Below are 21,667 nucleotides of genomic sequence, written 5' to 3' on the forward strand. Positions count from 1 at the left end.
CTGTAACATTCTGAACATCTCAAGGCAAGGAAAATAATTCAGTAATGGTCTGACTATTGTAATTTGATGAATGAATATGCTTCACATTATGAGAGCTGATATTTATATGTGGCTCCAAAGCTCTTGTTAAGAATTTGATGTAAATATCTTCCTTAAAGCTCTGAGAACACAAATTTCAGTGACACATCAGTCAGTGTTGAAGTGATTACTTCTGGATATCTGCAAAATTGATTAATTCAGCTGGTCTTCTAGATTCTCTGAAAAGTCTCTGGTCCGACCTCTAGAAGCTTAGAGGAATTTTCCCGAGTTTCCTAAGATCTTTTTGAAAAATAGAAAAATTCTTAGGTCATTTTAGTTTCAAGTACTGGCAATCTTATTCTTCCATGTGAAGTATTTGAATAACTGTTTCATAACAGTTATGATACTGTTTCAAAAGGAGCAGTCTCAGCATTCAACCTATTTCCTAGCCTTCTGATAGAATAAACTAAATTGACTAGTGTAATTTTGTAAGCTGTTTTTTTTTTTTTTTTTCTTCTGGCTTCCCTCTGCCCCTTGTCAATGAGCCTTTCTCAGATTGCATGGACATACTGTGGCAGTGACTTCTTGGCAGTGCTGACTTTTTTTAATTGAGATTCTTTTTTTTTTGTATGGAATACTATTACATTCCTTTGCAAGGCAAAGAAATTTATTGAAGTTGACTGTGAAATTGCATATTCTTAGACTATATTCAGAAATGTTGGAGGAAAACATTTTACAAAGGACAGGCTTTGTAGCAAGGAAAGCAGACAGGAAGAGAAGATGATAATGCACTGTGTAGGGAAATGGGGGATGAGAATTTGATGGTACTTTATCTTACACTTCTATGTACCTTCTGTTTACTGAAGATTCTGTAACCTAATCAGCCTCCTCTTACCTAATGTCGGTGTTATTTAAGCCACATTGCTTTTGGATTTAGTATTTTATATTAATCTGTTGTACAACACTTCATTCAGAGCCATAGCGCTTCAGTGATGAGTGAAATGATGTGTTGTGCATCTTGAAATGATTACATCACTTAACCTTAATAAGCTTCTTAGAGAGAGGAAAAAATATCTCTTGTCCCTGCTTGTGAAAACTAATTTGAATATTCCTATATTCAGTGATTTTTTTTTTTCTTCCTGCTTATTTAGTTGTTGACGTGACATGTCACAAGTTACAAAAACATTTTATAAAAAGTCAGATACATTATTTTGTGAGGTAACAACTTCCTCATATTTCTTATTCACAAAATCATTTTTTACTTTTTTCGGTATGATATCAATGCTAAGATAGAATCCTTCCATAATTTAGATTTGAATGTCTATGTTGTAAAGCTATCATGAGAATAGTTCCCAGTTTATTGAACATACAGTGTTTATCCTGGTTTCGGCTAGGATAGAGTTAATTTTCTTCCTAGTAGCTGGTATAGAGCTGTGTTTTGGGTTTAGGATGAGAGTAATATTGATAACATACTGATGTTTTAGTTGTGGCTGAGCAGTGCTTACACTAAGTCAACAACTTATCAGCTTCTCACACCACCGCACCAGCTAGGAGGCTGAGGGGCAGAAAAGGTTGCGAGGAGACACAGCTGGGACAGCAGACCCAAACTGGCCAAAGGATATTCCATAACATATGTCATACTGAGTATATAAAAACTGAGGGGAGTTAGCTGGCTGGGGCCCAGTGCTCAGGAACTGGCTGCGCATTGGTTGGCGGGTGGTGAGCAATTGCATTGTACATCACTTTTGTTGTGTATTGTTTTATCATTACTATTATTTTCCTTTCCTTTTCTGTCTTAAACTGCCTTTATCTCAACCCATGAGTTTTAACTTTTTTCTAATTATCCCTCCCATCCCACTGGGGGAGTGTTTAGCTGTCTGCTGGACTAAACCACAACAGAACAGTCTTTTTTGGTGCCCAGCACGGGGCACGAAGGGTTGAGGTGACAGATCTGACCAAAGCGTGTTAAAACAGGTTTTTTTATAAGCATTCATTGTATTAATAGTTTTTGGTCACAGTGTTGATTTATTTGCTCTCAGCGTTGCATTATGTAACACTTACTTGCTCTGTGTGTTCCCTGTTGTGCTCTGTATCACTTCTGGGGGCTGGATTGAAGTTATCATTTTGCTGTACTGTGTTAATACTAGCTTATGATGAAATTACTGGTCAAGATACTAATCTGGTGTTTATACTCAGCATTGCTGTCATCTGTACTTTGGGAACCATCTCTTGGAAACTCTTAATAATGACACTCTACCTTTTCTCCTTGGACAGCCAGTTTATGGGGGAAATACCTTCTTCCATCTTCCCCTTCTCCGCCAGGCTAGTTACAATAGCCCTTGAGAATTCTGAACATCCCTGGGATGTTCAAACCAGCGTGTTCCTATTGCTATGTCTCCTGAATGTGTTCTAGGTCTTGTTTAGGGTTAAACAACTATTTAAGAGTACCACCCAGAGATCTGCCCCAAGGCTGGATAGTTGTGAGTGGCATGGTGTGTAGGATAGTATGGGCAAGTGCCTAGGACAATGATCGCCTCCAGTGTTTTGGATTTTCACCCGTGAACAAGTGCAGAATCTGGAAAAACTAGTAAAATATTTGGATAATGTATGGTGTCACCCTGGGAATTCCAGACAGACACAAATTGCTGCAATGTGCTGGGGCCTGGCCCATGCCTACTGAGCCCTGTTCAACACTGTTCAGTACCCTCAAGGGGAAGAGAAGGTTTCTGGGTCTGATGACAAAGTGACAGACATTGCAGCTACTCCAACCCCAGTGACAGGCACTGTGGCTGAACCAAAGAACCAACTGTGCCGCTATCACTCAGCTGCAGTGCCTTTTGCCCATGACAAGCAGTTATTTGTTGTTACAGTTTTTTTCAGAGATTGGTTTTATACTATAATCACATTATATTGTATATAGTTCAACTTCCACTTCTATGACTAATAGTTCTCATTTTCCTGATTTCATTTAGGGTATATATGATTACAATGAACTGTGATCTTGCACCACCTCATAGCAGTATCATAAGATAATTTGGGTTGAAGGATATCTCTGGAAGTCATCTAAACCAACCTCTGTGTATAGATTCTACATATTCTTGGAGCACACTGTTTATTTCAATTAATTACCTTTATAGTTTTGATCAAGACATAGACATCTGTTGGGTTTTGTGGGTTTTTTTGTTTGTTTTGTAAGCCTGGATTTAGAAATACGATGTTTTTAAGAGTAAGCTCCACAGAAAACACTTGTTAGTATCTGATGTTTGTGCCAGAAACTTAATTACAATATTCTTCACGCCACTATGGTTGAGATACGTGAGAAAGTACTCTTTTTTCAAATTCTTTTTTTTACGATTCTGATTTTACAGAAGCCCTAGAGGAATTTTTGTATCTTTTTCAAGAAGCAATTGTGTGGTGTGTTGGCTTCCCCCTCTGCCCCGTTAAGGTGTAGGAAAATAAGTCCTATAAGGGCTCTTGCTCTGCAACAAAAATCATAACTTAAAGGTCTATTCTTCTTTAAATAAAATTTTTGGAAGTCAGCTTTCATAAAACACTTTCTTACTAGTATTCATTTGTATTAACAGCCAGAAATCTTATTTTGACAAACGTAAGATGTATTTAATTTGACTTGCATAGTAGACTTTAACTGTGCTTGGTGTATATATATATATGTGTGTTTGGTGTATGTATACATGCGTCAGTAAGCAGGACTATCTATCACAGAAACTTTGTGGGCATTACTGGAAAATAACGAATCTCCTTCAGTTCCCCTTGTCTCCCCATGGTTTTTGAAAGGGATGCTATAGCACAAGGAAGGTGGGGGAGATCTCAACTTGTGGGCCCTTGGTCCTTCTCCAAGAATACAGCAGAAGTCCCAGCTGGGGGGCTGTTCCACTGCAGTGTTGCATATGAATAACAGCTCTCTTCCATGTTGTCCTTGCTTTGATGTGAGAACATGCTGCTTGTTATCCTGTTACATTTATCCTCTCGACATGAGAGTCCTTAGGGAACAGTTGCTAGTTTTCCTGGCATGAATTAACTTGTGGGTGAGGATATGCATTTATCAGTAGTATTGCATGATATCTTTTCATTCATTACATACGTAGAAGTTAGGTGTATGAAAAAAAATTACCATTCTTCCAGTAGTTTGATTTTCTTCTAGGCAGGATTTCCTTAAATGCTAATTTTAAAATAATAGAATAGAGAGGAAGTGTAATTATTTTTGCTTCAAAATTATGCAGGGAATTGAAGGTATTTGACAACTTAGATTTATTATATAATTGATCATACCTTGTCATTCCAGATAGCTTTCCAAAAAATAAGCAAGTTTATTGTTGCTGAGGTGTTCTGTGGCTTGTACCATTCATGAATATTTGAAGAAAAATTTTTTTTAAACATGCCCTGATAAAAAGACCTCTATAAATTAATGTATATCAGGATGGGTCCTCTTTGAAATCTAGCTAAATAGTAGTAATGAAAGAATGAGAAATAATAAGATGATAAAGAGACATTAGAAAATTGTGACTGGGGCGTAGTATCCTGCTTTGAATTTTTGAATTTCAGTCTTAAATCAAAAACCTTAAGTGAGTTTAAGTCTCTCTGAAGTTCATCTGTACTGTAACAATTTTAAGTCGATAGGCGCAATAGTAACAAATGGTTTGGATTTTTTTTTTTAATGCTGTCTCAGTACAGACAGAAGGCACTGGTCTGTTCTCAAATGTAGAAATGATATGGTATGTGATTATTTTATGAGAATGCTTAATATATTGTCATTGTATACAGTTATTTCTGTGCAGGCATATTTATGCTTCTGGTGAGAAATCTTTTTGTCTAGCTGTCATACATTTTTTTTTTCATGAATGAATTATTTGGGCTTGTTTTGGTACAGTATATAGAATTAAACTGTGTTTCTGATTTTTTTTTTTCCTTAATCTGAATATCAGTGTCCATCTCTTGTGGAAAAACTGACTTTTTCTTCATAGTCTAGGAAATGAAAAATATTACAAAATGCATAACATCATCAAGGACTTTGTTAAAATTTGATAGTTGGGTAATCAATAGTTTCTTCTCAATTATTTAGCAATCTCCTACTAAGATTGGATAAAGGACTGAATAAAATTGAGGTTAGGTAGTTCAGAAAACTAATTTGAAATTCATAAAAATATGAATATAGTACCAGTCTAGGGCTTTTATATGTAAATGTGGCATTGCTAACAGCAGCAGTTCATTTTGGTGTGTATATATGTATATAATAAATGTATATTTTGTGTGTGTGTATATATATTGTATAATAAGGACCATCAAACATATTTGCATGTGTTTCTGAAATACATTCCTGTAAATGAAATGCATACCTTTTTGTGTATAATCTGCTTACAGCTTTCTGTAATCTGTTACATATTTAGCCTTTCATAATTCCTAGAGCTTCTGCTGCTCCTCTGGTGTGATTTTGACCTGCCCATTCTCTCTTACCAGTTGCAGGTTTGTTGTGTTACGTGCTGTATCTGTAGCACCTATGTATTTCTACTCTGGTATTTTCTTGAAGACTACTAAAAGTTGTCTGAATTCACTCTTTTTCAACACATTTTATGTTTCTTCTGTATAAACACTTCTGTCATGCTTGGTTAACTGCATGGGTTTAGGCAGATAACTGGATTTTCAGACATGCAATTTGTTAGCTTTACTTAAAATTCAATTGGTTAGAATCCTTTTTATTTCCTGCCTCCTCCTCCCCTGCAAATATAAACTAAAGTGCTTCATGTTGTTAGGTGGAGCTGTGGTAGTACCTGGTTTAAATACTTGTACATTCCAAAGAAAAGTGATACAGGCACTGAAATACAACAGTTGAAGAGATTAACTTAATTTCTTCTCTTACGGTTTTCATTTAGAAATGGTATGTGGAAAATTCTAACCTTGAATAATGTTGCTGAAGTACTGGTATTTTCTTAACAACGATAAAGTCTGTTTCTAAAGAATTCTTACTTGCTTGACATTAAATACTTGGACAACTAATAAAATTATTATCTAATTTTATACTGGCCATTCTGAATTTCCTTCTCTAGTATCCCATCCTTATTTTTTTGATCAACTGTTGATTTAGATAAGACTGCATCATTTTTCTGCCATCAATTAATGAAAAGTTTTTGATTATGGGATAATCTGTTTTACTGATGTGTTTGTGGCCCTGGAAAACTAGTTTTCCGGGTCTCTGCTGTTGATGTATTGTTTAATGTGTAAGTCACTATTTTTTTCATCTTGATAACACAACTTAGATAAAGCTTGTTGTTACAGATAGTATGTTTGTTTCCATTGAAAGGGGCTTTCATCTATTTTGAGAGAACAATAATATTTGTTTATTCTATTCTTTTTATCAATAGAGAAAATGAGGTGCTAAAAGTGCAGCTTAAGAAGTATGTAGGAGCTGTCCAAATGCTCAGAAGAGAAGGTCAAACAGTGGAAGGTAAGGATAAAATGAAGGAAACAAAAATAATAAATCCATGCACAGGGTTTGTGTTACCATTGAGACAGAGTTTATTGGAAGCATAGGTATAGTAACCAAATGATGGAAGTGACTCCTAGACTTGTATCAAAACTGACAATATAAGAAAACAAGTGAACAGGCATGCTTTGGTTTACAAGATTGATCCTCGAGTGGATGTGTGCAGATGACCAGCCACACAATCCTGTGCAAGCCCTGGTCCATAATCAACACTTCAGCTACACAAAACAATCTAGTGGGGCTGGGGACATCATTCGTACTTCCACATGCTACCCAGTATGTCATCACCCCTCCCCCTGCTGGAAAATATCAGCATCTGAAAAGATGACAGTTATGTTTGGGAGCTGTCCCTAATACATCTCTAACTGGGCTGTGTGCTGTTGTGTGAACAGTTTTGTAATGCAGATCAGTAACAAAAAAAATTAATGTTATGGGATGGCATACTATCAGATTACTGCTGAGTGGAAACAATGAAGAAATGTTTGCTTTCCTTACTGAGTCTTCACCAAAACAAATGAAATCATTTACATGAAAGTGGGGCTAGCGAGAGATAATTACAAGCCCTATTCATTGCTTCCAACTATGGTAGAGTAATATCTCCCAATAGAGAAAGTAACATATTTGATATCTTTCCTTTTTAGAAAAATACTGATGTACATTTTTGTACTTTTACAGAATGTTTTCTGGTAGATTAGGTGGGCTTAGCTTTTTCTGGAAAGTTTCTTATTGAAAAAAAAAAAAGTATCAGATTAAAATGTAATTTATAAAATAACCTGGAAATTAGTGTGTTATTGAAACAGAGAAGTAATAATTTTGAGGAGAGAAAATTTAGTATCTCTAAATTATACAGTTAGTCTTGTTTTGGAGATCAGTGTTTGCAGACTGTTTGAAATAGTCTGTTTAAGATGAGACATTTCACTTTCTTTGCTAAGTTGCTCTGACTAATAAGCAGATTTTTTTTTTTTTTTATTTTATGTATCTGAAAGATAACAAGTTAAGTTACCAGCAGTGTTACCTGTTTTTTTTCTGTGGTGATGAGGTGTCCATGACAGGATGAATTGGAGTCCTGATTGTGACTCATCTGGTAGGACCTGTATTTCCACTGACTACAGAAGATGTTTTGAGAGATGAGGTGGCTTTTCAGAAATTAGTATTGTCTGTCTATGTAAAAAAAAAATAAAATTGTCAATATTGTGGTCATATAACTGGCTGTATGAATTGTATACTATATTTTTTCTGCTCTTAAGGGCTAGTTACTATACTTTTCTGTAGTTTAGAAACTTCATTCATCCTTGAAAAGATTTTTGTTAGTGAGAACACATGTTTTTACTTCCGACTTTGCTGGAGTGTAGTGATTCATATTAAGAATTATTCACGAAAACCATCGCTTAAGCTTCTTATAATAGCAGAAATTATCCTTCATTAGATACTGACAGTTTCCATGATGAGTGTAATTATAGGAAAAGAAAAAAAATTCCAAGGCAAGCTATATTCTGCCATGTTAAAATTATGCAAATTAGTGAGTGATAAGAATAGAAACTGAGTAGGATGGTCAGATTTTATAGATGAAAAAGGGGGATGGAACAGTACCAACATTTCTAAAAATGAATACATACATGTATGCTTTATGCTCAAAGGATATTTAATCAATCCACAGTAATTTTCTGTAACACTTATCATTGGTGACTGGAATAATTTTCAGCTACCTGCACTATTTGTGGTTATTTTTCTTACATTCTAACTTCACACATATTTTTATAAAATGAGTATTTTTTTCCTCTTAGCTGCTCTTGGTGATTTATGTGAAATTTTTAGTAGTACTGGGGCCTCTGACTCAAAAACATACTTAAGCATGTAAATAATCCCTGAGAACTAATATGTTTAGATACACATGAACAAAGGAGAGTGAAACAAAAAAAACTTTTTTCTTTTACAAGATTTATAGAAACTTGCACCCATGGTTTATATACATAACTTGCAGTATCTTATTGTAGGCATTCATATTTTTCAGATGGGAGCCTCCATAATTAAAAATATTGGAATTATTACAAAGAGGTATTTGTACTTTTCAGTACATATATCATTGTGTAACTTAAGGCAAATTATTGAGTTCCAATTGTGGTATAACTTAAAAGTGACTGTAACAATTTGCCTTAAGTAATTTTGTTTTTAGTTACCTTACATGCTTAGAAGGATTACAGAGTATATTTACAAGACCTGTTTTATTACTGTGTTCTGAGATTATGACAATTTTGTGAAGAAAATAAAGATTAAGAAGTTAGTGTTTTCTCTGCTTTTGTCATTTTAAGTTAAAATTCTTCTTGGTTTCTTATATACTAATTTACATGCTCATATGTTAAGGTTCTTGACTTTCAGCCTTGCATGCAGACAGGGACATAGAGTTCTGATCTGTTTAAATCTGGAAAAATTAATTTTCCTCTTGCTGTAATGTTCGGAGATTGTCTTCATCAGGGCAGTGTAAACTGTTGCATACTTACTTCAATGCTGCCCTGTGTTATAATGAGTAATTTCAACAATGCTTAATCTTCTTCCAGATGGTATCAAAACAAAAGTCTTAAATGCATTGTAGATTTTAGAACACTGTGTTTAAACTTTCTGTGAAACTATTTTGAAAGTAAAAGTAAATTGAGGTTTTGCTGTTATTTTATGACTATAAATAGAGAAGAATCTGTTTGCTAAAATAGTCAGCTCAGATGCTGTTCAGTATGACTTTTAAACAGTTTCCTAAGCTGATAAATGAAACTCTGCATAATACTTCACCTTGCAGTGACTTAAAACCCCCCCAAAACACCCAGCAAATGTGATTATAAATAAATTGCCCAGAAGTCAGAACTGTGTCTATTTCAGAATGTCATAGCAGCTTTCAAAATGACTGATCACTGCAACAGACTGAGCATATACAAATGATGTTGGTATTTAAGTATTTAATAAATGAGCATGCTGATTTCTCAGCCACCAGCAGGAGTTGGATGTGTACCGTTTTTCAGATCTGCTTAGGTACAATAATGTTATGTATGTGAGAATGCTGGTCTTGGAAGTTTTCAGCTGAAGAAATTTGAGCAAGTTTTACAATAAATAGCTCTTAAAATAGCTTCAAAATTCACTTAAAATAATAGTAAACTTCTGAATATATATATTCTTATTCGAAGCAAAAGTCACTTCCCATGCTCAAGAGTATTTAGTCACATGAATTATGGTGTCTTTTCTATCTACCTTATAGTTGTTGTATATATAGTTTAGATTTTGAAAAATGGTTAAAGTATTTGTTAAACATCTTTTTTATTAGGGTTTCTTTACTTTATATATGCTAACTTTTTTTTTTAGAAATTCATGATCTGTGTGGAGAAGTTGAATTGGACTTTGTGTTACTTGGAAAAGAGGAGACTTAGAATATGTCTTAAAGTGTTCATCAAATACATAAATGAGAACTAGGAACAGGAATAGAATAAACTGTAGTTCTCATTCACTGAGAATAAGAAAAGAAGTAATGGGCTTAAATGGCAGGTGAAGGAAGTTTGATTAGCTATCAAGAAAATCTTTCTGAGAATAATACTTAAATTTAAATAGATTGTGCAGGGAAGCATGAAATCTCCATTATTGGAGGTTTCTAGGAATAAATTAGACAATTAACTGCCAGGAATGAAATAACTACAGCTGATTCTGTTTTATGCAAAACCATGAAATACTAGATGAGGTATGGAATGTCCATTCTCAGCCCTATTTTCTGTAATTTTTATGATATGTAAGTAGTCTGTACAAGTAATATGAAGTGGTATTTTGGAAGAGAAATAGAAAAAAAGACCTAAGATTGAAACATAGTCATATTTTTCAAAGGCTTTGGGGAGGAACTGCAGTTAACTACCTAAATATATTAGGTAGCTGTAGTCACAGAACAACCAAATGCTTCGAGTTTGCATTTTTTTCTGTTGAGAGTTCCTGTCTAAATATTGCTCGTGGGAAAGCTCCCTGCAGCATTTGTATTTTAGCACTTATAACACTGTTTAATAGTTCATCCTGTTTTGATACTTCTAATTGTTTCTTTTAGAGCTATTACTTCTAAATAGCTTGTCTTAGATATTTATGTAATTTAACCTTTTAATTTGAGGTGTCTTTTTTGTTTTAGTTCTGTCAAACATTTGGAGCACTGATGGTGAATTTACTATTCCAGAGCAAAAGCAAGTAGAAAACAATGAGGAACTAGCCAGCTCTTATGAAAGAAAATTGATTGAGGTAAAGTTTGTACTGCACAAATTTTATGGAATCATAATTGTAACATAACATTTGAAGCTGTAAATAGTTTCTTTGCTTAGTTGATATTTTCTTTTCCCCGTTAGTGTAAAAGAGATGTCTGATTTTCGCTTTAAAAAGAAAACAATGAAAGATTTGATTTTCAGGCTTCTGTGGTTAAAATACAGATTTGTTCATTTAATTTCATAGCATGTTTAAAGCAACTCAGATAATTAAAAATACTTTTTCTAATGAGGGAACATGTTTATAGTTCAATATTAAAATGAAGATGTTAATAAATAAAAGTTCCTTAAGGTTGTGAGTGATGGTGGTGAAGTTGGAAGCATCACAGACAACAGGTTTCATGTACAAGGTACAGTACATTATTACAGGCATTGCTGTTTTGTCAGTTGAGCTTTGAACCGAGGACATACTCAAATCCATAGCTTTTTCTGTGCTTTCGTATTGTTTTCTCATTGCTAAGCTGTGCTTCATTTTTATATTGCTTTACTGTGTAGCTTATTGAATACTACAGTATGGACATGGATGATGGAATCTACTAGTTCTGTTGATATGACCATGTTAGAAAAAGTTCTTGATGCAAGATTCACTTTTAAGACTAATGTAAAATTCATAAAAGGAAAAAAAAAGAAAGATTAGGGTTTCATCCTATATTTAAATACAAATGATTTTCCAGACAAAAGTAATGAAATTTAATATCTAATACCCATATCTCCTATTAAATATTAAATGAACATTTTTATAAAAAGTAAAACAATTATCTATGTCTTTCTTTTGCCCAAAATACTCTGAAATTGGATACTCATATTAACTGATTAACATGAAGATGACTAAAAATGCAGGTCATGCATCAAAGAGATTAATACAGTTCTTCTAAAACATTCATACTTGGTTATCCTTTTCTCATAGGACCATGTGAAACTAATTCCCTCCCTAATGCATACCTTTGGTTGGGTTCTTCTGACTCCTTTCCTCTGTTCTGTACCTATCAAAAGAATATCTTAATTAAGAACACAGGTAAACTATCTTTCAGCTTTAAAAGCATCCTCCTTAGTTCTACTAAGTTTGTTCTGCATGTTCAGAAATTTCTTGCTAACACTTCTGAATTTGTGGAAGACAGTGTTAGCACTAGCGCTGATGACACAGCAGTGGATACAACCACTGCAAAACCTTGTTGCAAATCACATTCCAAAGAGGAAGTGTGCATCTGAGTCTCACTAGTCTGTAAAAGTATTTTCACGTACTCAAAATAGCATTTAACTCCCATAACAATTCAGATGTATTTAACAAAAGTCATTACTACTTTTTCTCTCTGCAAATGAAGATGTGAAGTGTTACTTTCAAATGTTAGCCTGCGTGGTGTTCCAGATTGAGGACTAGGATAGATACCACTTTTGAATGCCATTCTGGCAGTTCCATTCAGCTAGAATTTAGTCTGAAAAATGTTCAGACTTTAAGCAGTTTTAGTAACTGTTACTTTGTGCCTATTAGACTATTTCAACTGAAGACAAAGTTTCCCTTGAGTTTCTTGTTAGCTGATCAGGATATCGAAGTCTCCCCACAGAAAAATGAGTCGCTGTCAAGAGAAAAAAAAGACAAAAAAGTTCTGCTGAGTAGGGTTTTTTTTTTTCCTCCTGCTTTTGCATTGAAAGTGATTTTGTTCATAATAGTGAAGAAACTTTTAGTTTCTTACCATATTTGTAAAAAAGTTTGTATTTACCAAAGTTATTTAATAATGATCTGTAAATCAGTTGGTTTAACCAAGTGGATGGAGAAAAGTTGCAACTAAGAATTCTGAAAGAGTAAAGAAACTTAAAGAAACTTGTTATGCTTAAAACAATATTAGAAACATTTTTACAAAAAAATCTGCATAATTTTATGTAATGTTCTATTTCCTTAGAAATAGTAGTGGAACGTCTATTTAGCTACCACAATTTCTTCTAACTTCCAACTCGAAACTTGTTGGGGTATTGACAGGTCTTTGGATACCTCTAGCAATTCCCACATTTTCCGATCTCATATTCTTTGGGAATTGAATGCTGTTTGTTTTCGAAGAGAAAGTAGGTTGAATTCTACAACTCTCAAGCCATGAATAATAAAGTGTGCTTCAAGTAATCAGAAGTTATGTTTTGGTCCATTGCTATCCATTGTTAGCATAAGTTTGTATGTAAGGTAAAATATGTTTCTTTGCTTTGTCCTGCTTATTAAGGTTTGTCAGAGTAACATCACCGTTTTCCTGTGTTATGCACCAAGGGGGAGACAAATTCTTCATAGTTTGTCTTGCAGCAGTTCTTCATAGTTTGCATTGCAACTAAGCTCAAACAATTACTAAAAACTTGCTGACGTGTTAGACCTGATATCACGAAGGATTTAAAATGAAGCAAAACAAACAAAAAACCTGAAACAATTGGAGTGTTTGTAAATTTTCTGACAAAATTTAATTGTGGTCAGATTGTTACCTGTAAGATACTGTTTCCAGTTGCTCTGTACTTTCTCTTTGTGGCTGTAATGAACTAGTAAAGGTATCTAGAGAGAACAAGACTTAAACTTTCTTTGCACTTTCAGCCTTTGATGATTTTGTACTTTTTATAAAGAGTAATTTTAGTGATGGACTTTAACCTGCATTTCATCAAAGTTAAATTGTAGGTTATGCTCACAATGTACTAAGTAGTATTATGAGAGAGTTCTGTTAAAGACTCAATCAATGACACTGAATTTTCAGTTTCCTGGAATAGACTGTTCTTGTCAAACTAGGGAATAAGGAGACTAGCTCCTCTGCTGGAGTAACAGGCTTTTGATGTCCTGAAACTTGTATCACAGTATGTTAATCCCTTGTTGTTCTGCAGAAACACTTACTCTTACAGGAATGTTGGAGAAAAACAGTTAAAAAAAGGAAAGACCCTTTCCAGCTCTCTAAGGTTTTCCATGTAGAAGCCTGTACAAGAAACATTTCTAGGAGCTGGAATTTTTCTACATAAATTAACTAGGAATTGTTCAGGTTTTAAGTTCCATAGAAACCTGCAGTTAGCTTTTTAATGACCATGAAAATGCTCTTGTACCTTTTCCTACTCATAGGAAAGCTCATAGAGTTACCTTTTTATGTGGTAGGTGTACTACTGTATTTTTAGGCCTGACAAAATAATTTCTGAGCATTTGGTATATGAGGTTGGGAGATTAGTTTTCTGACATGGAAGGTGCAAATGCTGGTCATGTGAACTCAAAATTTTAGTCACTTTGTTCAAATAAGTACACTCAGTAGATTAGAGTTGAACGTTTATTTCTGAATATTAGATATTCATGAGATCTGCCATCTGTCAAAAAGGTTAAGTTTAATGTTTTAAAAATTCCTGAAAAATTATGCAGCTCTTCTGAAAAGTTGAATTGTTTCAAGCATTTGAAACAATATCTATGAAAGGTAATTTTGGGTATTAAGCCAAGCTTTCACCATTCTGGAGAGTTTCACTTCATGAATTTTCATGGCCTCTTTCTTGTTGAACAAGTAATTCATTGGCCATGTTACTGATTATTTTTACTCAGACTGCCTTCTAGATTTTCGACTTTAATGTCCTTAGTTTCATTTCTTCTCAAATGACTTCAAGTTGTGTTGAGGATTGGTTTTGAGCCAGCAATTACACAAAAAGAACCAATTATGCCGTGTATCACTCTTGTTGGGTAGGTGGCTTTTCTAAACACCTTTTGATGAATTTTATTCCTTTCACATATAATGGATTAAGGAGATAGCATAGTATGTGAAAAGCAGCTGTGTGACTTTCTTTAAGGTTCTTTGTGCTGCTGTCATTGTTAGTAAATGGAAGTTCAAAAGAAGCCTTTAGGTCTTAAAAAGTCTGGAGATAGATTGTAAATTAATTTTCCTCAGATTTATTTTTTGAGTAGTATCCTATCAGATAATTAAAGAAAGTTTCTAAATATTGGAGGATTTTCAAATGTAAGGATATGGCTTTATTCGTGATGCAGTGCATGGGTTTGGGGTTTTATTGTTACAGAATCCCATCTCAAAATAGTAAGCTATCTGGTCAGAGAAGGTACCTTAAATCACTAAAAGCTTTGCCAAAAAGTCTCAGCATCTTTGGAGAATTGTCTCTCAGTTTAGCGTAACAGGTAACAATATACTGTAATCAATTTCCTTACTATGTCCTGAACTGAGGTCCTGAAATGGGGAATTTTGACATTATAGCGATTTTGGTAATGTCTGCATAAAGTGCTACTTATTCTTCAGCATGAAACGATTGTGTGGAAAGGCTGTGACAGCCACAGAGCATCTTAGTTACCTGCTTAAAAAATGAAAACACCTCTAAGAAGAATTATTTCACTGCTTGTCACTTTTCTTCTCATGCTTTTCTTCTAATAATAATTTTGATTTCTTCTTTTATTACTTGCAATCCCCAAGTGATTCTACAAAGTATTGGTAAACCTAGAACCTTCCACTATATTAACAGTATGTGCTCTTACCTGTAAATGACATTCTAAGACAGGAATAAAAAGAACCCTTTCTTAAGAAAAACTCTGAAATATTAAATAATGTAGTTGAAGACTTCTCTGAGCACCATTTCATTGAACTGCATGACCCTTTTTATTGGAAATCAATGAAGATAAGTTTTGTTTCTTGGACAGGATTCTGTAAAGACATGGATTTTTTTTCTCCTAGATAGTAAAGTGTGTACAAATAAAATTATGAAATAATAGTGCTTGCTTGCTTAGATTTAACATTTTCTCAGAGGACACGATTGAAAAACACGCTTTTGTGAAACAAACGAAAAAAATCTTTGGCTCTTGTTAGCATTGAAGAAACACTGCAAGTTTGATCTCTTTTGTTTGTATCTCTTGAGTCAGTCATACTGTTTACTGACATTGACTTTATTAGCATGCTTGCATTCAGCATGAGATTTCATTCAGCAGGCAAATGACATCAGTGCATCAGCAGACAATGATACTTCTGGAAATTGTTATTTTCTTATTTAAAGGTCTTAGCTTGGCATGCAGCTTTGTTACTAGATGTTAGCTGTGTTTGAAGTCATTATAGAAAACGTGTCTTTAAACTAGTAAATTGGCCAGCACTTTTTCTGTGGAAGCTCTTCTGTAGCTTTTGCCAATTAAACTATTACTGAAATACAGTGAGATGTGCTTTCATCTGGGCAGTACACCTTGGTACAAGGATAGACTTTTTTTGTATTTCTTAAAAGAATTTATCTTATTTCATAATTGTGAAATATGCTTTTATATATGTATGTATTTATTTTCTCAGTAAGAATTTATGTCCAAATGACCACCCCCCCCAACTTTGATAAGCTGTTTACTCCCAAGGGTGTGCAATGCACAGTTTTAGTTAGTAAGTGCAATAGTACTAGAAAAAGTCAGCTGACAAGAATTATTTTTTGTGCACCTCTTGAAATGTAATACATAGTTTGCTGAATGATGTGTATAGCATCTCTCTCATTGACAGACTGGTCCTGGCTGAGTAAGATGAAGTGTTTTGTTTTCTGTGGCAAGAATGATGCGCTCATGAATCATCATGCACTTTAACAGTGATCCATTTGTTAATGTACGCATTGGTCAGGTTTTTTTATTTTTTTACATATTTTCTTTCATCCAGATCACTTTACTCATCTGACAGTCTACCAAAATGAATGAACATGAAGAGCAGCAGTATTTTTTGGTCACTGCTGAAGATTTCCTTATTGTAAAACCTTGGACACAGCAAACACCAAGGTGCATCTAGAGGATGGCAACAACTGCTGAATATGTTACCTAACTATGTTAATCTATCATGATTTAAAAGAAAAAAGGATGGTTAGCAGCTTAGTAACAGAGAGTTAACTAGCAAGGGCAAAGTGACAGCAAATTAGTATCTGGAATAGTGAAGCACAGATTGATGTGACTTTAAGTAGCCCTCTCCCAGGAGGGGGACTACTGGGGTCCGAAAGGTGTTGGCTGATGGTGCTGGAAGTCTTTTTATAATTGCAATCCAAACACAGTGTATGGGGGATAACAAGGATAAAACTGTGATGACCAAGAAAAGAAACATTTCTGTTATGCTTTTGTGGCTCCACAGTCTTTAATAAATACTGGATCTGTACACTGTCAAGTCAGCTGAGCTCCAATTGGTTTGGATGAGGTGTGGAACCACAACTGCATTTGTGTAGCTATAACATAAAAACTTGTGCCAGTTTGGTTTTGTTGTACTTGTGCAAGTTATGGGAGGACAGTTAATACCTGGTCTAGTGTCAAACTGCTAGGTAAAAATTAGTCTGCCAACATTTCTTTTGAAAAAATCTGAATCATCAAAGTTATTTACACTAGATGTTTTGTGGCATGCGAAATTACTTTTTTTAAGAGTCCATGCTTTTTAGTATCCAATAATAAAGCTAATTTAGCTCCAATTCTTGTTCTCTTGGAGGTGGGCTATGGAATGTATATGAAAAGTGGTCTCCTGATAATAACTGTGTCTCTGTACTTCATTGCTTATGTCAGATTATCTTATGAATGCTGGTTGCACATTCGAACTATTTTCTGTTAGCTCATGAAAATAATCCTGGTAAAGGGATAATGAGTTGCAATTCAGAACAGCTGTCTCAGCACAGTAGATGAGGTGAAACTTTCCTCTAGGTGTGAAATGGGAAGCTAAAAAGATCTAGCAAAAGTTAATGGTGTTGTTTATAGAGATTTGTGTAGTTCTTTATTGGTTAGAACTTTTGTTTTGGGTTTGGCTTTTGCTGTGAGGATACATGAAAGGATGCAGCAGGTAGAAACATAGTCATTTTTACCCCTCTTATTAAAGCTTATTAAACTCATTATCCTGTGTATCTGATTTTGCTTTTTCTGGTTACTTTCAATTTCTATGGCCAGGCACAGGTCCTGTCAGAGTAGTGTTTTTTCCTTTTCTGTTAGTGCTCTTTTGTATGTCAGGATTAGTCTTGGTGACTGTGAACAATTGACAAAACCTGTGAAATATTGCAAGTATTAATATGTAGTTCATCTGATGTGCACAGTTTCCAATGTATTTTGAATTGAAAGCTACAGCTTATTTTCTTCTTGTTGGTTTTGATGAATTGTGGCTTGTGTTTACCTTATGTAGCTATAGTAAAAAACCAACCAACCAACCAAAGAAGAATCCACACATCAAAAGCCCAACAAACCAAAACAACCGAAACCCAACCTTACTCTTAAATGGACCTTCAGTGTGCCTTGAACCAAGTAACTTGCTTGCAGATGGAATATCAAGAATACAAAATAGAAGTTTTGAAAAAGAAAGCAATGACTAAGCATGTTACGGTTATGTCACCGAAATCAGGAATATGAAACTCCTTAACACCAAGGTAGCATTATGAAGCAGGCATTCTTTATTGCAGTGCTGAATGCACAGGGGATCGCTCCACGTAATGTGCATAGCTTCCTTCTCTCAGGTAGCTCTTTTTATGCAGTAAATGTATACATATTCAACAAATTTCACAGGAAAAGACATAAATATTTATGAGATTACCCAAAACAAATTACAATATTCCCACTCCCCCTCATGCATGGCAATTGTCCAGAGCAGGGGTCTTTGGTTGTCTCAGGGTCTGCAAATTCACCTGCTCCTCTATTCAGTTGAGTTCTCCTTTGTTGAGTTTGGCTAGAGTTCTCCTTTGTGGTCCCAATATATCATCTTAAACCAGGTTATCTTGGTCTCTTACTCTTTCTTGCCCTGGAATCACTGGCCTTGGGCTGGTTTTCCTTCATCCTCCAGGGCTACCTCTTTGTTAGAACCTGAATTTATTGCTTACAAGTATACAAAGATTAGTTTCAAACAAACGAGGTACCTTAACACTAACTGTTCGAACCTAGGATGCATGACTACTTATAAGTTCTTAAGTTTAAAGAACTGTAAGTTCTTAAGATTAAATCTCTATCCTTCTGTAACAGCTATATCAATAGTTTTGTCTGAACTGTCTGTCATTTTGAGTTTTACTGGTTTTTTACTTACAGAAAAATGAAATTACTAGTATTTAGTAGGATACCTGCTCTTTTTATGAAGACCTTTGGCTTTATTTCTGGTGAAAAATGTAGAAGTATGTTGATTTTTGAAAAAGGGCATCCTCATGGGAAAAGTATACCTTCCTTCTCGGTGCTTCCACTGAGAGCAAATGGAAGCAGTTTTCAGTTCTGTCTAGAATTTCTTGGGACACGCATTTTTTTTCATATTGTGACAATTGAGGAAAGATGTGTATACCCGACAAAAAGTCATTAATTCAGATGTGGCTTGTGCAAAAACATTTATGAATTTTAGGTGGAAATTATATTAAAGAAAACCTGAGTTCCACTCAAACAACCTTTAAAAAAACTTACTATTTTTTTCTTGTTGCCAGTTGTCAGAAGTCTGTTTCTCTACTCTAAAACCACGTCCTTCTAAGACAGATTGTATCATATGCTTGGTGAAACATTCCTAGCGTGTTTCTCCTCTCCCTGAGGAGAAAGACTTGTGGGTGTTGGTTGACAAGAAGCTCAACATGACCCAGCAGTGCATGCTTGCAGCCCAGAAAGCCAGCCGAACCCGGGGCTGTATCAAAAGCAGTGTGGCCAGCAGGCTGAGGGGGGTGATTCTCCCCCTTTGCTCTGCTCTGGTGGGACCCTGCCTGAAGTGCTGCCTTCAGCTCTGGGGCCCCAGCGTGAGGAGGACACGGGCCTGCTGGAGCGAGCCCAGAGGAGGCCATGAAGACGATGAGAGGGCTGGAGCAGCTCTCCTGTGAAGCCAGGCTGAGAGAGTTGGGGTGGTTCAGCCTGGAGCAGAGGAGGCTCCGGGGGGACCTTACAGCACCTTCCAGTGCCTCAGGGGGCCGGCAGGAAAGCTGGAGAGGGGCTTTTTTGCAAGGGTGGGAAGCAACAGGACAAGGGGTAGATTTAGATTAAACATGGGAAGACATTCTTCACTGTGAGGGTGGTGAGACGCTGGCCCAGGCTGCCCAGAGCAGCTGTGTGTGCCCCATCCCTGGCAGTGCCCAAGGCCAGGCTGGATGGGGCTGGGAGCAGCCTGGGCTGGGGGGAGGTGTCCCTGCCCGTGGCAGGGGGGTTGGGACTAGGTGATCTTTAAGGTCTCTTCCAACCCAAACTGTTCCGTGATTCTATTTTTGAAGTTAACAGCTTAGTATTTTGCTGTGGAACGTTAAGTGGTATTTACCTTTGTCACTTCTCTGGAGGTACCTCTTAAATGCCGTCATGCTGGACAGCATAGCTGCTGTGCTATCAGGCAGAGGAGTAGACTTAGATTTTCTTTTGACAATAGGTCTTTAGAGTTCTGTTAGTGTGGAATCTCCATATTTTACATTAGCCTCACTTTCCCTTCATGATGAGGGTTTAGGCTCTTTAAGCATGCTTTCTGATATGACCAGGATGAAATCTGGATGATCATCTGGCCAAAGGAAACTTACCTCGTTTGTACTTAAATTTTCTGCTTTAAACATATTTTCATGAAGAAAAACAACTGTAAAGATAACTGAAGTCCCAACAGAGAGAATTGTTGCTTAAGCTTTAGAGTGGAATGAATAAAGGAAGATGTGGCAACATAAAATATAACTGAAAGGATGTAATTATAAGGAGACCTCTTTATTGTTTTTAGCAGACCTTGATGCAGGAAAAGTTAGAGGAACCTATTGCTATTCAGAAGTATATCTCATTGCTCCTTTTGGTTTGCTGTGATGGTTATACATTTTAGTTTGACAAGAAGTGTTGAATTAGCTTAATTACTAATAAAAGTGATTTTCACAAGTAACATCCTTGCCAATTTGTCCTTTTGATAATATATAGCAAGTGATCTGCTGTTTTATTTGCTGTTAAATTTTTTATTATTTAACTTTGCTAGGGACACTTACAAATTTTTATGTTACTTCCAGTGTTTTGAGAGAGCTGTTGAATTTACATATTAATTGAGTCTGCAAGTAGAAAGTTATTTCAAGGACATCCAAATTAGAGGGAAAGAAAAGAGTTAGATATTACATCAGATTGGATTTTGTTCTTCTAGAGAAAGGCACTGGAAAATCAAACATGATTTCAAATATGTAAACTACTGAGTTTTGCATCCATTCATAAATTTGTTTATTGCTTTTGATAACCAATCAATCACTTTCTCTGTGCATTTGCAACTAGTAGTGTACTGCATCTTTTTGTATGTGAAATACAAGGAGGTTCTGCCTCCCAGCCCAGGCTCTCTGTAATTAACAATGACCTGCTAATATTAACCTGAATCAGAGATGGGCTTATGATATTCTTAAATATTACACCCCTCACTTTGAATTGAAATGATTGGTTAAGCTAGTATGGAAAATAATATATACAGAGTTAATGACATTCTTTTTTCTAGTGAAGTTGACAGTTTTGTTTGGTGCATAACTCTGAAATTTGTGAAGCCAACCTGCTTGCTAAGTGGCACCTACTACGTTAGTCATAATGCGGAAGTTCATACAGATTTAGTTTTTTTTTTTTTTTTTTTTTTTTTCACAAAATGAGCTTACTAATTCCTAACAAGTGAAGTCAAAGAACCTTTGTTATCAAGGATGATGTTGAATGAATGATTAAGATATGAATATATAGTGCCATTGATAACATGGGAACCCTAATGTTCTGATTTTTATCAGGAGGTGGCAGAAAAGAGTAATTATGAGGCTGGGAAGTTGTTTTCTCTAATGGAATTAAGTGCAACAGAAATGCTTGACAAGAAAAAATGAGAAACAGTAGATTAAAGCTGCTTTTAGTACACTATAAATAATAATAATAATAAAAGCTTTTGATTGTTGAAACTGTATTAATACTATGTTAAACCTTTGGACTTCAGAAAGTGAGGGGTGCAACTAAATGGGTAATTCAGACATGTTACAAGCTTTTTGTATTGCA

At 35.3% G+C, this 21,667-nt stretch overlaps 1 protein-coding gene across 4 annotated transcripts in view; it reads left to right on the forward strand.

Annotated features, from left to right (window-relative positions):
• The window catches only part of SNX29 (sorting nexin 29), a 106,091-nt gene that overhangs the window by 37,625 nt on the left and 46,799 nt on the right, over nt 1-21,667 (forward strand). For 3 of the 4 annotated variants that reach the window (XR_008731897.1, XM_055708110.1, XM_055708111.1), the window contains exons 14-15: nt 6,396-6,478; nt 10,662-10,768. Coding sequence is in view for 3 of the 4 variants with exons in the window: in XM_055708110.1 (XP_055564085.1) it covers nt 6,396-6,478; nt 10,662-10,768 (190 nt within the window). In the remaining variant the exon portion in view is untranslated. Of the gene's footprint in view, nt 1-6,395; nt 6,479-10,661; nt 10,769-16,397; nt 17,562-21,667 lie in introns of those variants that run through there. The other variant, XM_055708112.1, reaches the window with a different exon arrangement.

Source organism: Falco cherrug, chromosome 4 (genome assembly GCF_023634085.1).
Source record: "Falco cherrug isolate bFalChe1 chromosome 4, bFalChe1.pri, whole genome shotgun sequence".
Lineage (NCBI taxonomy): Eukaryota > Metazoa > Chordata > Aves > Falconiformes > Falconidae > Falco > Falco cherrug.